This window comes from Pogonomyrmex barbatus, unplaced genomic scaffold, assembly GCF_055798465.1.
Source record: "Pogonomyrmex barbatus isolate J1 unplaced genomic scaffold, ASM5579846v1 scaffold1, whole genome shotgun sequence".
Lineage (NCBI taxonomy): Eukaryota > Metazoa > Arthropoda > Insecta > Hymenoptera > Formicidae > Pogonomyrmex > Pogonomyrmex barbatus.
Window position 1 is genome coordinate 5,421,809 of NW_028297098.1, and position 17,631 is coordinate 5,439,439.

The 17,631-nt window shown below is 35.1% G+C and overlaps 1 protein-coding gene across 1 annotated transcript in view; it reads left to right on the top strand.

The window, feature by feature from the left end:
* Positions 1 to 17,631, top strand: part of kl-2 (dynein heavy chain 2, axonemal kl-2) — a 43,429-nt gene that overhangs the window by 24,832 nt on the left and 966 nt on the right. The window contains exons 30-65 of the mRNA XM_089081030.1: positions 231 to 519; positions 709 to 846; positions 1,083 to 1,253; positions 1,568 to 1,859; positions 2,373 to 2,464; positions 2,578 to 2,781; positions 2,850 to 3,055; positions 3,333 to 3,518; positions 3,896 to 4,115; positions 4,199 to 4,365; positions 4,497 to 4,717; positions 4,787 to 4,896; positions 4,997 to 5,112; positions 5,186 to 5,286; positions 5,455 to 5,633; positions 5,805 to 6,104; positions 7,008 to 7,292; positions 8,194 to 8,384; positions 8,529 to 8,704; positions 8,884 to 9,035; positions 9,445 to 9,609; positions 9,682 to 9,848; positions 10,080 to 10,251; positions 10,778 to 10,990; positions 11,268 to 11,483; positions 11,663 to 11,813; positions 12,129 to 12,278; positions 12,355 to 12,487; positions 12,693 to 13,037; positions 13,586 to 13,858; positions 14,302 to 14,643; positions 14,844 to 14,978; positions 15,228 to 15,504; positions 15,700 to 16,110; positions 16,329 to 16,847; positions 17,396 to 17,546. Of these exons, the coding sequence (XP_088937156.1) occupies positions 231 to 519; positions 709 to 846; positions 1,083 to 1,253; positions 1,568 to 1,859; positions 2,373 to 2,464; positions 2,578 to 2,781; positions 2,850 to 3,055; positions 3,333 to 3,518; positions 3,896 to 4,115; positions 4,199 to 4,365; positions 4,497 to 4,717; positions 4,787 to 4,896; positions 4,997 to 5,112; positions 5,186 to 5,286; positions 5,455 to 5,633; positions 5,805 to 6,104; positions 7,008 to 7,292; positions 8,194 to 8,384; positions 8,529 to 8,704; positions 8,884 to 9,035; positions 9,445 to 9,609; positions 9,682 to 9,848; positions 10,080 to 10,251; positions 10,778 to 10,990; positions 11,268 to 11,483; positions 11,663 to 11,813; positions 12,129 to 12,278; positions 12,355 to 12,487; positions 12,693 to 13,037; positions 13,586 to 13,858; positions 14,302 to 14,643; positions 14,844 to 14,978; positions 15,228 to 15,504; positions 15,700 to 16,110; positions 16,329 to 16,847; positions 17,396 to 17,546 (7,616 nt within the window). The remainder of the gene's footprint in view (positions 1 to 230; positions 520 to 708; positions 847 to 1,082; positions 1,254 to 1,567; positions 1,860 to 2,372; positions 2,465 to 2,577; positions 2,782 to 2,849; positions 3,056 to 3,332; positions 3,519 to 3,895; positions 4,116 to 4,198; positions 4,366 to 4,496; positions 4,718 to 4,786; positions 4,897 to 4,996; positions 5,113 to 5,185; positions 5,287 to 5,454; positions 5,634 to 5,804; positions 6,105 to 7,007; positions 7,293 to 8,193; positions 8,385 to 8,528; positions 8,705 to 8,883; positions 9,036 to 9,444; positions 9,610 to 9,681; positions 9,849 to 10,079; positions 10,252 to 10,777; positions 10,991 to 11,267; positions 11,484 to 11,662; positions 11,814 to 12,128; positions 12,279 to 12,354; positions 12,488 to 12,692; positions 13,038 to 13,585; positions 13,859 to 14,301; positions 14,644 to 14,843; positions 14,979 to 15,227; positions 15,505 to 15,699; positions 16,111 to 16,328; positions 16,848 to 17,395; positions 17,547 to 17,631) is intronic.

The following is a 17,631-nucleotide window of genomic DNA, read 5'->3' on the forward strand; positions in this document are numbered from 1 at the left end:
GACATACGTTTGGAAATATATATTTATTATTTAATTATTATAAGTCATAAAAATCTTTTTTATCTTTATCTTTTATTTAATTTTATTTTTCTTTTTTACTTTAATTTATATTTGCACAAAGTTAATTAGTTTTTGAATGACTTTAGTATCACATGATACGTGAAAAAGGGCTGATAGAAGAACAGATATAAAAAAAAAAAGACTTAGAAACATCTCTTTCGTAATCGCAGAATTAACGTCGAAGTGTTATCAGTGGTGGCGCAACAGATCCTATCGATACTGACCGCTCTCTCCCAGAGACTTACGAGATTCATTCTCGACGGCGCCGCTATACCCCTGGTACACACCTGCGGCATCTTTATCACAATGAATCCTGGTTACGCCGGACGTACCGAGCTTCCAGACAATTTAAAGTCCATGTTCCGACCAATCTCGATGATGGTGCCGGACAGTAGCATGATTGCCGAAATTAACTTATTTGGTGAAGGATTTCGAGATACGCGCACACTGGCCAGAAAAGTTGGTCCTATTTCGAAATAACTTTTCATTGTAACGCAAATAATTTCAAAAGTTGTAAAGCAATGACAAAATACATTGTTTTATTGAATAAAATTATTTTTATTACTTAAGAAATTTCTATATTATTTTAATATCAAAATTTGAAAATTCAGATGCCGAAAATTCTGCAAATACATTTCTCTATTGTAGATTTTCACCTTGTATTCTCTCGCCGAGCAGCAGCTTAGCAAGCAATACCATTACGACTTTGGTTTGAGAGGTATAATAACATTGACTCGATATGCTGGAAAAAAGAAACGGCTATATCCCAATTTGCCTGAGGAAGAGGTGATTCATGAAATGATTTGAAATCTTTAAAAATTTTCCATTATTTTAAAACTTAAAAGGACAAAATTTCGCTTAGAAATTAAAAAAGAATAACGTTTAAACGTACGTTTGCTATATTTTATGTTTTAATATTTATTTGAGATACTTACAAAACAATGGAAATGCGATAGTTTCCTATTACGTCGTATTACGCGGATATTTATCGTAAATAATCAGCCAAGTTGAATGTTATCTAGATAATTATTCTCGCCATGAAAGATATGAATGTTGCCAAGCTTACCTCGGATGACCTACCACTATTTCTCGATATCACCGCAGATCTCTTCCCCAACATAGAGATACCGACCGTGGATTACGAGGAAATTATCAGTTATATAACCAGTGAGGCAATCAAGTTGAAGCTGCAGGTAATCTACTTAGGAAGGATATAACGTAACTTCGCTTGCTGGAAGGGGCCAACGTTCGCATTTTTATATCATCGCCCTAAGAAATTTATCGAGCATTTATCGAGAAATTATTCATGCTGATCCAATGCTTACAAATATCAATTTGTGTGTATTAAGCTGCGCTCTTATCCATCTTGGAGCATCATTCTTCTTAGAATTTAATCTGCAGCGTTAGCGAAAATATAGTTGTAGAAATTGTTCAGATTAATCTTCGGATAAATCACTTAGTTCGGTACTTCAGGATTAATTAATCGCTTAAATCATCTGGATTATAGCCAATTCCCATGATAGTGACGAAAGTCATTGAGCTATATGAAACCAAGAGCTCGCGTCATTCAACGATGATTGTCGGCGTGTCAAACACTGCAAAAACCGTAACGTGGAAGATTTTGCAGAATACGATGACGACAATGAAGAGCGATGGAAAGCCGGGTTTTAACACCGTTCACGTATATCCCATTAATCCTAAGGCACTGAGTCTCAGTGAACTCTACGGCGAATACAATCTTTCTACCGGAGAATGGCTCGACGGGGTGATATCGTCCATCATGCGGAAAACTTGTTCCGGTAAAGTACTTGATTGATTGCAATGTAATATGTGTGATGTAATAAGGATGTTAGAATATATATTTACTCTACGAATATATGTTTATGATAGAAAAAAAACATTGAATCCTATAATTTATACTAATGAGCTATTCAAGATGTATTAAAATGCATCAAGATCTATTATGCATTAAGAAACATCTATTTATTTTATAATTTAAAATGATCAGATATTTTTTATGCAAAGTTAATTAAAAATATATATTAATAAATACGCCAATTTCCAAATTTTGTGAGGTGTACTCGTTATATATATGATATAAATATAGTTTATACATGTACAGAATAAAATTGTACATATTAATTAAATAAATATAAAAATATTGTTAGCCGGTCTTGATAATTATGAATAATAAAGAAATTAGAAACAAAGAAGAATATAACCAAGATTATTAAGACAAAACTTTGTTTTTGTCTTAACGCGACTCATATCTGGAAAATATGCTACTATAAAGCTCAACGTTCTTTTGACAGAAAATACTACCGACGAAAAGTGGATCTTCTTTGACGGACCCGTGGACGTTGATTGGATTGAGAACATGAACAGTGTCATGGATGACAACAAGGTTTTCCTTCCTTTACTTTTCCTTACTTCTTTTTATTTTCCTTTATTTTTCTTTAAGCTGAAGTGCATAAGATTAACACACATTACTGAAGATAAAAAATGATGTGTTTCAAGGTATTGACGCTGGTAAATAATGAACGTATCATTATGCCCGATCAAGTATCGTTGCTCTTTGAGGTGCAAGATTTGGCCGCCGCCTCTCCCTCGACTGTCACTAGAACAGGCATGATTTATAATGATTATAAGAATCTCGGTTGGCGTCCGTATGTCGATTCGTGGTTGCAACAGTACAGTGCTAAACCAGAGTTTATCGAAGAAGTAAGATACCTCTTGGAAACGAATAATCCGTACAACGAGGTGTAACAATTTTATTTCATCTCAATCAGATGAATCAGCTATTCAAAAGTCACGTTAACGTCATATTGGGATTTAAACAACGGTATTGTGAGGAACTCGTGCCTATTTCCGAATTAAACGCCATTCAATCGCTTTGCAAACTTCTTGAATTATTCGCAACACCGCAAAACGGCGTGGAATTAGGCGAGGATCGCGGTGTTTTTTCTACCATATGTAGAATGTGGTTTTTCTTCTGGTGTGTATAATCTCTTGAGTGTTTAATACACGACTCTCCATAGAAAATTATATGAGGTGCGACAATTTGCATCAACGAGATAAGGCTATAAATCTGTCACCAATATCAAGTAGCACAGGTTTGAATATTAACCACTGCTGCTGGACATTTGCAAGTGATAGCTAATATTGCAATTCTCCGGTGGTTTGCAAGTCGTATTAAACTATAAGTTCTGAGTTAATGACATGGTAATAGTGTTTGAGAGCATTAAATAACTACATTTAGTGCTACGTTGCAGCATGATATGGTCACTATGCGTTTCGGTCAACGAGGAGGGTCGCGAGAAAATGGATAAATTCATAAGGGAAATTGAAAGTTTCTTTCCGTTACGGGATACGGTCTACGAGTATTACGTGGACGGGCGTCTGCGTACTTTTATTTTATGGGAAGAAAAATTATCTCCTACTTGGAAATTTCAAGCCGGGTAAGCTGTAATGTCATTCACTTAGTATGTCACGAAGTTCTAATTTCTCGTAACAAATTTTAAATCGTTGTCTTTTATTTTCTTCGAAGCTACATGATAAAACCGTAATCTTTCTTAACACTTTCGGTCGACTTGCACTTTGCAATATCAAATTATATAATTATGAACGAAAATTTAAGCAAAATTAAAATTTAATCAAAATTAGAATAACCTGAATTTGTCTCAAATTTTATATCTTAAATCATATATAGATATATTTAAATCAAATAATTCAAATTATATCATATCATACCTTTAATTATATCCATTAATTGGATAAATGCTGATAATCAATTCCTAACGGGATCTAATATATTTTTGAATCAATCAATTTACAGTTTACCATTTCACAAGATAATGGTACCTACCATAGACACGATACGATACGATTACATCGTAAGTTCTCTTCTATCGAATGGTTTTCCGGTGCTCGTAGTGGGTCCAGTGGGTACTGGAAAAACGTCCACTATCCACTCGATACTTGAGTATCTGGACGACACGAAATACTCCGTTCTGCTTGTAAATATGTCAGCCCAAACTACATCCGGTAACGTACAAGTAAGACTCCAAATATATATACATCGAATGGATAATAGTCTTAAATATTCAATGAACATTTTACATTGACCCTATTGGTTCAGGATACAATAGAAAGCAGACTAGAAAAACGAACGAAAAAGGTTTATATTCCTACGGGCGATAAAACTATGATTACTTTTATAGACGATTTTAATATGCCCATGAAGGAAAAATACGGATCGCAACCACCGTTAGAATTAATTCGTCAGTGGATCAATTATGGATTTTGGTAATACTATATGAAGAATGCAAGAAAATAGAACAGAAAAAAAACATGTAGAAAAATAGCGGAAAAGTCTGACAGATATAAAAACAAATTTGTAAAAAATACGATGAAACAATCTGAAATATTATCCACAGGTACAATCGTAAGAAACAAACGAGAACATATATTGAGAGAATGCAATTAATAGCTGCGATGGGACCACCTGGTGGTGGCCGCAACGTCATTACAAATCGATTACTCACCAAATTCAATATTATTAACATGACTTTCCCAAATAAGAAGCAGATTATAAGAATTTACAATACAATGTTGAAGCAACACCTTTTCGAATTTTACACTGAAGTAAAAGGGATATGTAAGCGTGATGTAACATTGATTGAATAATTAATAATTACATAAAATGATATTTTCTTCTTCTTTTTAGTAAACGAGGTAACATTTGCTTCAATCGATTTATATAATAATATAGTTCAAAAGATGCTTCCCACTCCAACAAAGATACATTATTTGTTTAACTTACGAGACATTTCGAAGGTAAAAGTCATATCAAGAATTAAAAAAAATAATTGACAATCACAAGTTGTGCGAAAGTAGGTATGATAGTGGATACAAAAATTAGTATCGATTCCGACAGATCTTCCAGGGTCTGCTGCGCAGCCATAAGGACTATCAGTATTCGAAGCAGACTTTCCTGCGATTGTGGGTCCACGAGAGTTTCCGAGTTTTCTGCGATCGGCTTATTGACGAGAAGTAAGCGCTCAAGAGACATTAACTTAATTTGGCCTGGGCTACAGGAGAAAAAATGCTGAGCAATTTCTTTCAGGGACAGAGAGTGGTTCGTGACTCAGCTGAACGATCAGCTTGGAAAGTACTTTGAGTTGACCTTCTATAATGTCTGTCCGGAAAAGAAATGTCCCGTTTTCGGTAGATACCTCATGATACCCTCACCTTTAACACACTCTCTTTCTGCCATTTACTAATAATTAATTTAAATTTAATTATTATTAAATTGTTAAATTTAATTATCGTTGTTTTATTATTCAATTTATTACGTTTCGGATATATGAAGATACACTGAATGAATGTACGCAGGTAGTTTTATGAATGCTTGGGACATATACGAAGACCTGACTGATATCGGTGCTGTAAGACGCTACATGGAAGAACAGATGGATGAGTACAATGTTTCTCCTGGCGTGGTGCGCCTCGATCTCGTCTTGTTTCGCGACGCGATCGAACATATATGTCGCATCGTTCGTGTAATATCACAGGTTAGTGATTCACGTCACGTGTCTCGTGACGGTAAACATTTTAGCCGACAGTACATTATTGAAAACTAAAGTTTGAGTTACTATAGCTTTTTAAGCGATACTCTTTGTTAAAGATGATTCAATTCTTAATTTAAGTAATTTAAATAATGATCGAGATTTTTCCTTTTGTAGCCTCGCGGTAATATTCTTCTGATTGGAATCGGTGGCAGTGGCAGACAGTCACTTTCGCGCATCAGTAGTTACGTGTGCGAGCTGTCCACCTTTCAAATTATCATTACGGCGCAATATAGAACACCGGAATTTCGTGAAGATCTTAAGACTCTATACTTAATAACCGGGGTGGAGAACAAACCGACCAGTTTCTTCTTCAACGATAGCCAAGCGGTGGAGGAGCAGTTTCTGGAGATTGTCAACAATATGCTGAGTACTGGTGAAGTGGCTAATCTCTACAAGAGCGACGAAATGGAGGACGTAAGTCGGTTATACGCTCCACGCCACCGTCATTTCATCTCCATCCGTATATAATCCATGATGTTACTCTATATAGGACGTTTTTTCTCTTGGAAAAGAGAATCAGCGAAATTAAAAAGATAACAGAAGTACCATTTCCAACTCCCTATGAAATTTATATCTCGTTTAATTATTCTCTGCCTCATGTTCTTCTTGCTATTCTTATATTATCCTTTGGAATTCTGCTTGCAAAATATTTTTGCATTATTAAAAAAACGGGACATTAAGGACATTTTAATCAAATAGAAAATTTTTATATTATACAATATTTTGTGTGTGTAAATGTTTATTGTCTTGCCTATATGCTAACATGATATTGTCGATTTAATCATCGATATTATTATATATCAGGAATCATTTGTATCACACAATATCTTTTAAAATCTCTTTAATCAATTTATTGAATTAATTATTTTGTAAAGCAAAATGATCTTGAAAAGATCTAAAAAGCTTTTAAAATATAAAAATTTGAAGATTTTTTTTGTAAAGCTTTTAAATGCTTTTCAAGAATTTACGATAATATTTTCACATACTATTTTTAAAGTAAATATGGAAAACGCACTGTTCTTACTGATTATACGTTATAAAAAATAATTTTTTTATAATAACTGTAAACTATATAGATAAATAACTAAATAAATTCACATAAATATTCTAAATAAATAACCGCGTATATATTAAGAACAATTCAAAAGTGAAAAATATTATGCAGCGAAAATAAATATACAACTCAGGCTCAATTTAAATGTTCTGATATTGCCTATATCACATAAGTTACATTTATATTTAATTCAATCCAGCAAAAATAAAATCGATACAGGGGCACGCTATTTCAGAATACTGACATATATCACCTTTCCTCAGATTAAAAATAAACTATCAAAGGAAGTAACAAAGACTGGAAAAACACCAACGACTGAGACGGTGTACTCCTTCCTGATCGAGAGGGCGCGTGCCAATATGCATTTGATTTTGTGCATGAGCCCGATCGGCGATGCCTTCAGGAACAGATTACGGCAGTACCCTTCCCTGATCAATTGCACGACCATCGATTGGTTCTTGGAATGGCCGAGAGAAGCTCTCCTCGAAGTTGGCAACAAGTTCCTCATGAATCTCAATCTGACGCTCACTATCACCGGCGAAAATAAAGTGGTGGGTACGCCCTTCCCCTCTCCGCGCGATCGATTCCATTCGATTCGATTCTTACGATCAACGCGCGTTTCCTACCACCAATCTTCCACCCTCTCCCGTCCCCGTTCTTCTTGCCGACCATTTCAGCGAATCCGATTATTTTCCCATCTACGGTTTGCTCCTGATGATACGGACGTCTGGTGCATTTCTTTCCGTCGGCCGAGGCCGAGATTGGTCGTTTGGATTCCTCGAAAATTCTTTTGATATTCATAATTCTCTAAGATACTCGAGGATGCTTTGTACTTGTGCTTTATTCCATATCCTTCAAATAAAATTTCAAGAAGATACGCGGATGCACGGAATTCTGTCCGTAAAAACTTTAATCATCACCATCAAACAGATGTTTATTTCACCGCTATCAGAATATGTATAAAGTTCTTTTACGTTTTTAATATGCATAACTACTATAATAAGCTTCCTTCATTTCTAGAGAAGATAAGAATCTCTCTCCTTAAACGACGTCATTTCTAGATTATTTATTATTCATGCAGCTTTTAGTCTTAATGCATTTATGACTCCTGCTATTACATCCCCTTTTTTAATATCACAAAACGAAGACATTTTCTCATTATGATTTTGCCGAGTAAAAATTTCGACGGAATGAATAATCACGCGTCTGAAATAATCATGTATTAAATGCAGGTGACTTTAATCTAGAGAATATTAGACGATGAAACGTGCGCGTATCAGAAGGGATCGCTGTTAATCCGGGCATAAAATGAACGCATTTTATACGGAACCATTTTATTACGTCCAGCGTGCGCAAAGCAAGGGGTAGAGATATAGGGTAGAGATGGTTAAAAAATTTATACTACAACCGTAACGAACGCGAACGCTACGAGGATGCACTTTTCTACAGGAACCGCGAAAACCCGCGACGGCCGTTCCATTGCCACCGTTGCAGGACCGAATGCGCGATGGAATTGCAGCATCATTCTCTTTGATCCACGCCACGGTCTCCCAGTTCTCTCGCAAAATGGCCGTTGAAATGAAGCGTTACAATTACGTGACTCCCGTGAATTTTATTGAGCTGGTGACTGGTTATAAAGAGTAAGAATTGAACCATCAGACATTTCCGTTATTTAAGACTAAGACAGTACAATTTTCCACCTGATGTTAGTATAGAATTTTTACTGCGCTGTGTCCTTAGTACCTTCGATAAAAATAAAAACAGGCTATATTCGAATCACATAGGATGTTGGCAAAAAAGAGACAAGATTTAGCAGATCAGGCGAACAAACTTCGCGGCGGCCTCTCGAAGATCGACGATACCCGGGTGAAAGTTAAAGAAATGGCGGCGGAGCTCGAAGTCACTCAGCAGCAAGTTCATAAATCTACGACGGAGTGCGAAGAATTCCTCGTAACGATAGGTACACGGCGCACACGACAGTGATATATTATCAGTGGCGTTTATCAGATTAATCTATAAAAACTTATTGCTTTTAACGCTCGCGCTGGTTCTAACTTTCCTCGTGCACTTAATTAATCATACGGTATCCGCCTGCATCGTCCGCCGCTTTTAACTGTGATACGCTTGCAACGAACGTAGTAAACCAAAGCCGCGAAGCTGATGAAACGCAGAGGCAGATCACCGCGAAATCGTTTCGTATCGCCGAGGAGCAAAAAGAATGCAAGCAGCTGGAGGAGCTTGCGCGTGCTGACCTGGCGACCGTCGAACCTGCCTTGAACGAGGCCATCAAGGTCGTTATCGAATTATCCTTTCTAGGAACATCATTCAATTTCAGATAATATTAGAATGTCTGATCGTTCTCTCCTTTAATCTTCTCGTCTCATATATTTTTATAAATCTAACTCTTAATTTATGTGATGTTTTACCAAGTGATTCAGTTCTTTCGGTACTGTGGCGCTATGAATATCCAATGTTGAGATAACAATAACTTTGAATCATGCGCGATCAAAAATGAAAGGATTTTGCTCGGTAATTAAATTTTTGTTATCGAAAAATTTATCTCCGGAGATTGAAAAAAAAAAAGAAAGCTATATTCCGCTTAAGCATTTATTTCTCAAACAATCGCTTTAGAAAGTTAAACGTATACTAAAAACTTACGCAAATGAAACATTAATGAAACGAAATGGTGGATTGCTTTAGGCGTTGGAAACTTTGAGCAAAAAGGATTTATCTGAAATAAAATCCTTTCCACATCCGCCGCCAAAAGTCGAGATGGTAATGGAAGCTGTAATGATCCTGAAAAACTCGGAACCTACGTGGGCAGAAGCGAAACGTCAACTTAGCGATGTGAACTTCATTAATACGGTGAGCGACAATGTTGCGACTGACAAGTCCATTCATTTCCAGCGAACTAACTCGCTCTAATTTGATTTCTAGCTTCGAGACTTCGACAAAGATCATATATCGGACAGAGTTCTGCGAACAATAGCCAAGTACACGTCCAATCCCGAATTCGATCCCGTAAAGGTCGGTGTAGTGTCTGTTGCAGCTAAGTCACTTTGTATGTGGGTGATAGCTATGGAAAATTATGGCAAGTTATACAGGTAACTAGAATAAAATAAATTTCACAATGTATCCTTCAAACTTTTTTTTTGAAAATCATAAATTTGGAATCCATTTGTGATATATTTATATAAAAAAAAAACAGTTCACATATTGTTCCTTTAAAGCAACAATTGCTATTGTCTAATCGTAATGTATTTCCTCAGTTACTCCACGTTACTTATTTTCCGTTGCGGAAGAAAACTTGATTATACTTTTACGATGCATTGCAGAATCGTGGCACCAAAAAGGGAAAAATTAGAGATCGCGTTGAAATCGCTGAAACAGAAGGAAATGGCCTTAAAGGAGGCAATGCAGCAGCTGCAGAACGCACGCGAAGAACTCGAAAGATTACAGCGGATGTACGACGCGAAGATGAAAGAAAAGGAGGATTTGATTAGGCTGGCGAGTATACTCATGTTTTCTTGCACTTTAGAACATCGGAAATGACCTCGCATAAAGCCGAGAAAGCACGGACCGGTAAAGGAAGTCGGCTGGTCCAATTCGACTTCGTCCAGTAACACTTACAGTTATACAAACTTGTATCGTAGTAACTACAGAATTCCGCATTCTGCCCGCATTTCCATTGGCAAGATATATTCCTTCGAGCGAATCCTGCATCTGTATTAATTCACATAGAGCGAAATTTCGCGATATTCCGCGAATTAATTAAAAAATTATTTTTACGATGAAATTGCAACTTTTAATTGATATTCCCGAGATGTTTTAATAATTTAATATTGTCAGTTAACTTAGATAAGCCATTATAATAATTGTAATATTAATTAGTAAAAAAAAATGTGTATTTAGTAAATAATAATTTAATGTTATATTTTCCTTTTATTTTTAGATCTAAAGTAGTCCATCCGCATTTACTAAAACGCATTTCATGTAAATGTAATTTCGTGTAATTACATTCCCTTTCCCTCAGGCTGAAATGTTAAAGCTGAAATTAGAACGTGCGGGAATGTTAGTGGATAGTCTTTCCGATGAACGAATTCTGTGGGAGAATACAGTAGCTTCATTAACTGAATGTTTTGACTACTTGCTGGGTGATTGCTTGATATCTACTGGATTTGTGTCTTATCTCGGCCCATTTGTATCCAATTATAGACAGGAACTAATAAATATTTGGTCCAAAGAAGTAAGTTTGAAGCTCATTTTTCATTATTTATATTCGTAATTCTTTACTAATTCGATTAAAAAATCTTTCTACATAAAATTTTCAAAATAAAATAAAATATTATACGCAAATATAATCATATTTTGCAATCAAGAGTAATAATTGTGATAAAATACAAAATTAATTTTTATTACTTGTATTTTACATTTTATATATATATTTTATTCTAAAATAATTAGTTTCGTTTATATGACAAATTAATGCTTGTAGATATAATGTTATTTATTGAACGATCAAGGTACATGATAGAAAAATACCGACATCACGAAATCTAGACGTGAAGGAGTTCCTAGTTGACCCATCGACAATCAGGGAGTGGAACATTCAGGGATTACCGTCGGATGAATTCAGCACAGAGAATGGCATCATAGTGACACGAGGAACACGTTGGCCCCTCGTAATCGATCCACAATGTCAGGCGGTGAAGTGGATCAAAAATATGGAGGGGAAAAACGTAAATGTCCAGTATCTATAGTACCGATATCCATCAAAGAAACTAATATCCCGCCAGCACAATATCGATGATATTGGATTTAATATAAAATTAAATAACTAATTCGAGATGAAACGATTTTAATCCGGTAAAATCAGAGAATTTACTTTGTTATTTTAATGTAACAATTACAATCGCAGTTACTGAAAGTAATCGACTTTGGTCAAGCGAACTTTATGAGAGTTCTGGAAAAAGCAATTCAGTTTGGAAACCCAGTACTGCTCGAAAATATCGGGGAGACCCTCGATCCGGATTTGAACCCGATTCTCCAAAAAGCTTTCATTAAATCAGGTAGAATTCACATTATTATCATGTAATTACATTCAAATTCGGTATTACACTTATGCAGAAAGAAAAGTTTTTTTTTTAATCTCGATAATATTAAAAACTGCTAAAATATAATTTAAAATGAAATACTTATTTATATCGTTAACCTAAAGAAATAAATAATATAAATAAAATATTAATATTAATATTTTTAGAAAACGATTAATTCAAATTTAGTCATAATATAGTTAATTTCTTGTAAAAATAACATTCGGCACATAAAGTGAAAACATTAACTTTATTTTATTTTACCTATGTCTCTAATAATATGTGCTACAGATGATCAAGTGATAATCCGATTTAATGACAAAATGATCACTTATAATAAACAATTCCGGCTGTTTATGACTACGAAACTCTCGAATCCCCACTATCCTCCAGAGATTTCAACTAAAACGACATTATGCAACTTCGCCATTAAGGAGCAGGGTAACTAATAGTCTTACGATATACTTTAGTGAAAGATGGAACAAGATTAGAGAATATAACTCTGTCCCGTGTGTAGGACTCGAAGCGCAGCTTCTCGGAATTGTGGTCAGAAAAGAAAAGCCGCAACTGGAGGAACAGAAAGACAATCTGGTCCTCACAATCGCGTTCGATAAACAAACTCTCAAAGAACTATACGATAAAATACTTCAGTAAGATTATGATATTGCCATAAGCTTTAAACCGAAACGTTTTCCACTCAGAAGTGTAGATTCGCTTGTGTGTGCGCGCTTAATATATTTTACTCTGCACTTAATTATTAGATATTTTAATAATTTCATTTAATCATTAACTCTTATCATTGTTCAAAAGTAATTAGCCAAAATAATTAACAAAATTCCTACATATTCCTATTAGTTTGCTAAGCGTGGCAGGAGAAACTCTTTTGGATGACTTAGATTTGCTGAATACCTTGCAAACATCAAAGGCGACCTCCATTTCCATTCAAGAATCTCTAGCTATTGCAGAACAGACAGAAAAAGAGATAGATCTAACGAGAGAAGGATATCGACCATGCTCGAAACGTGCCTCAATTCTCTTTTTCACTCTAAATGACATGAGCGCTATTGATCCCATGTATCAATTCTCCCTCGATGCATACAATGCATTGTTTATACTCTCTATCGACAAGAGTCCCAAAAAAGAAGATTTATCTGAAAGGATCAACAGCTTAAATGATTATCATACATACGCAGTTTACAGGTATAATTAAATACAAGAATTTTTTTAAGCTCTTAATTACAAAATGTCATGTCCCCGTTTCATTGAGACGCAAGCATTACGATTAGAATTCTAAAATATCGTATTTTCTTTTACTGATCTCTTTGATTGTCATCGATAATTTACATAAGAAAAAAGATAAAAATTAATGACTTTTCCTTTTTCACAGATTCGCAAGATGAGCAATGTTATATCGAATAATAGTCTTTTGAAAGAATTTTGTAATGATAATTTAATGAGGATATGTAGTAACGCAATATATAATCTTCGCGAGAAAACTTTTTTAATGAAAAATGTATCTTGTTTTTACCAGTCTCTTATCTTCTACACAGTATCATAAATCAATGTTACGTGGAAAATGTTGAGCTTGAGAGGCGCGTGTATATACTAAACGTAATGTGACGCCGTTATAGTTCTTGTGAATATCTTGATATATATATATATATATATATATATATATATAAATACGAGAAAAATGTATAATCTCTCTTAAACGAATTAAATCTCGCAAATTTTATTTTTATAAACAGGAATACATGCCGAGGTCTATTCGAGCAGCACAAACTACTCTTTTCTTTCCATATGTGTGTCAAGATATTGGATGCGCAAGGTAAGATCATCCCAGAGGAATACGCGTTTCTGCTCCGCGGCGGGATCGTATTGGATCGAGAAAATCAGCCGGACAAACCCGTGCCATGGCTGCCGGATGAAACTTGGGACAATGTCACGGAACTCGACAAGCTGCCCGGATTTCACGGAGTCGTTTCTTCTTTTAAGCAGCTCCCGCGAGATTGGCACAATTGGTGCGTACAACGTCATCACATCGTTATTTCGTCACGTTATTTCGACACTTCAGCTTCTTTCGTTTTTCATCATTTTTATAATACTTTTCTTTTAGCTGACTTTGTAGTTAAATCAATTATTGTGTTTAAAAAATTCTTATAAAGAAGAAAAAATATATTTATAAATATTAATTTAAAAGATATTTAAAAGAATTTTATCTTCTAGAAAATAATTAAGTTAAGGAAAATTCTAAATATACATATTAATTTTATCATATAAATTTTTTATTTGTGATATGATGAGAGAGAGAGAGAGAGAGAGAGAGAGAGAAGTTAAAAAAAATTTGTTAAATTTATAATTATTCATTCGAATATAATCACGTTATTATTCGTCAAAAATATTAGATAAATATTTTGGGGGAATTTTTATATAATATTGTCTTATAAATTTCTTTAACATCCAGGTACATCAACACGGAACCGGAAGTTATGCCACTGGTCGGCGAATGGGAAAAATGTACCGAGTTTGAGAAAATGTTATTCATCCGCAGCTGTCGATCTGATAGAATATTTTTTTGTATCACAAGCTATATCATACGTAATCTCGGTCAGAATTTTGTGGAGCCTCCTATACTTGATCTAAAAGCAGTATTAGATGATTCCACGGCACAAACACCATTGATATTTGTTCTTTCACCTGGCGCAGATCCTACTGGTGTTCTCATGCAATTAGTCGATAATCAGGGCATGACTGCTAATTTTATAACGTTATCGCTAGGCCAAGGACAAGCTCCTATTGCCACGAGGTTAATTATAAAGTTTATGTAATTTTATAACAAACTTATTATTTAAAATATTTTAAAACAGAAAAAATAAAAGAAATCTAATGAAATTTTAGAATTAACATCTTAATAACATTAATAACCAAAATGCAGATTAATATCTGATAAAAATTTCCCAGTGATTTTCATACTATACTTTACTATATACTTTATTTTCTATGTAGAATGATAGAGACTGGTGCCAAGGAAGGATCTTGGATATTTCTTGCGAATTGCCACCTCTCGCTCAGTTGGATGCCCAAGCTCGATAAGATCGTGGAAACGCTTGGTTCTAGCCAAACTTTACATCCAAGATTTAGGTATGCCAGGATTATGAAATACTGTCTTATATTCTTCATACAATGTACTATGTATTTTTCACATAATATAATAAAATAATCTCCAAAAATAATTAAAAATTTCTAAAACATTAAATTTGTTGCAAATAATAAAATAAAATAAATATTTTGATGAAATTATTAAATGTAGTTATAAAAAATAATTTTTAGAATTTCAATTTGATATAACGATATAAATGTTCTAAAAGCGAGTACTTAATTCCTTTATAGATTATGGCTTAGTTCAAGTCCGACTCCTCAATTCCCGATATCGATCCTTCAGGCTGGAATAAAAATGACTACCGAGCCGCCAAAAGGATTAAAAGCGAACATGAAGCGCCTTTACAGTTTAATCACCGAAACGCAGTTCGACTTGTGCCAAGAAAAGTCTAAATATAAAAAGCTACTGTTCACGCTGATCTTCTTCCACTCTATTCTTCTAGAACGGAAGAAATTCCAACAACTCGGTTGGAATGTGGTCTACAGCTTTAACGATTCTGATTTTGAGGTATTTTCAAGCAAAAGTTGTAAGCGGTATATACGTTGCAGAAAGCTTTTTATTTATTCGGAACAATTTATTTAACTGGATGGTATCTGAAGAATCTCGAGCCACCGTTTCTTATAACGTTTAAATTTGTCTCGTCAAAATGACGACCAATGATAAAGAAGCACGATTGTCATGATAGTAGGATATCTGCTCCAGGTTTCCGAGAATCTGCTGCGAGTCTACCTGGATGAATATCCAGTCACACCGTGGGAATCTTTGAAATATCTCATAGCAGGTGTTTGTTATGGTGGTCACGTGACCGACGACTGGGATCGCCGGTTGTTGATGACATACATCCAGCAATATTTCACAGAAGATGTCCTGACTACCCCCCATTATCGTTTGTCATCACTGCCCACCTATTACGTGCCTCACGACGGCTCCTTGGAGTCCTACCGCGACTTTATCGCAATTCTACCGAATATCGACAGACCGGAAGCGTTTGGTCAGCATCCAAACGCGGATATCAGTTGTCTAATAATGGAATCCAGAAACATGTTGCAGACTTTAATGAGTCTTCAGATACAGATGATCAGTGTCGAGGTAGACGAGGATAAAGAACAGAAGGTAAGCAAATGAAGCTATCACATTTAAAATTGATTTCCCTATTCAATCTAGAGAAAAATGACAAAGCATAAGAGAAAGTAAGTAGAAATACAATAGACTTTACATTAAGGAACTTAATGCAAATAATCTTAATATTTCTGCTTCTATATTATTGATAATCTGTTATCGTAATTTTGCCTTGAGTTTACAACCAATAAGATATCAATTTTATTTTACAGGTAATGCAACTCGCGAACGATATTCTCTTGAAAATACCGGAAGCGATCGATTACGAAACAACGGAAAAACTGATAGGATCAAATAAGACGCCGTTGGATATTGTGCTTCTTCAAGAAATCGGGCGATACAACGAGCTGTTGGCAAAAACTCGCGACAGCCTTGAGGAACTTCAGCGCGGAATTACGGGATTGGTGTTGATGTCGCGAGAGTTAGAAGAAATTTTCACGTGCATATACGACGGCAGAGTACCGTCTCTATGGCTGACTGCGTATCCATCTTTGAAACTGCTCGGCGCTTGGACGAGGGATCTAATCAATCGAGTCGAGCACTTTGCCAATTGGGCTCAAACCACTCATCCGCCATTGCTCTTCTGGCTAGCTGCGTATACATTTCCGACCGGATTCCTTACTGCGGTACTACAAACTTCGGCGAGACTGTGGAACGTATCTATCGATTCGTTGTCATGGGAGTTTACTGTCTTCTCAACGGATGAGTCTGCTATAATCGAGCTGCCCGTGGTAACTACGAGCGATTAGACTAATTGCTCATCGGACCAGCTTCGGTCTGAGACGACTAATATCAAGCACTGTTTTACTATAAGAAGCTTACATTTCTTGCTTGAGTAGTGCTTATTGGCTAATATTGCAATTGGCGAATATTGCAATTGTATAAGTTGTGCACAATAATGTAACTGACTTTTGGGCAGAAATTTTTAGCTAAAAAAGTTCGAGATAAAAATTTTCTTGGCTTTACTTAACTTTAAATATATTAATTGCATCATTTAAAATTATATATAAAAATTATTTTTATTATAGGCTGTATTTATAGTCTTTTTTATGCTTTTTTGATTATCATATATTTTTTTAAATGCAAAAGATCGATAAATTATTGCGGGACATTATTTTTATGAGTACGTTACAAATTATAATATCAAATTATAATAATGTGTATATAAATGTGCGCGCGCGCGCGCGCGCGCGCGTGTGTGTGTGTGTGTGTGTGTGTGTGTGTGTGTGTGAACGATTATATATCTTACTTTATTAATTGTATAATTTTTTTTTTTTAGAATGGCGTGTATGTACGATCCATTTTTCTGGAAGGTGCCGGCTGGGATAAAGAGAATGGCGTTCTCATCGAGCCCGCACCCATGCAACTTGTATGTAATATGCCAGTGATTCATTTTCGACCTGTGGAGCAAGTTAAAAAGAAAATCAAAGGTAAAATAATCATGCAAATATCACTTTACTGCATTCAGATTTTCTTAGCGCGCAAATATGTCTGCGGTTGCTGAAAGAAACAGAC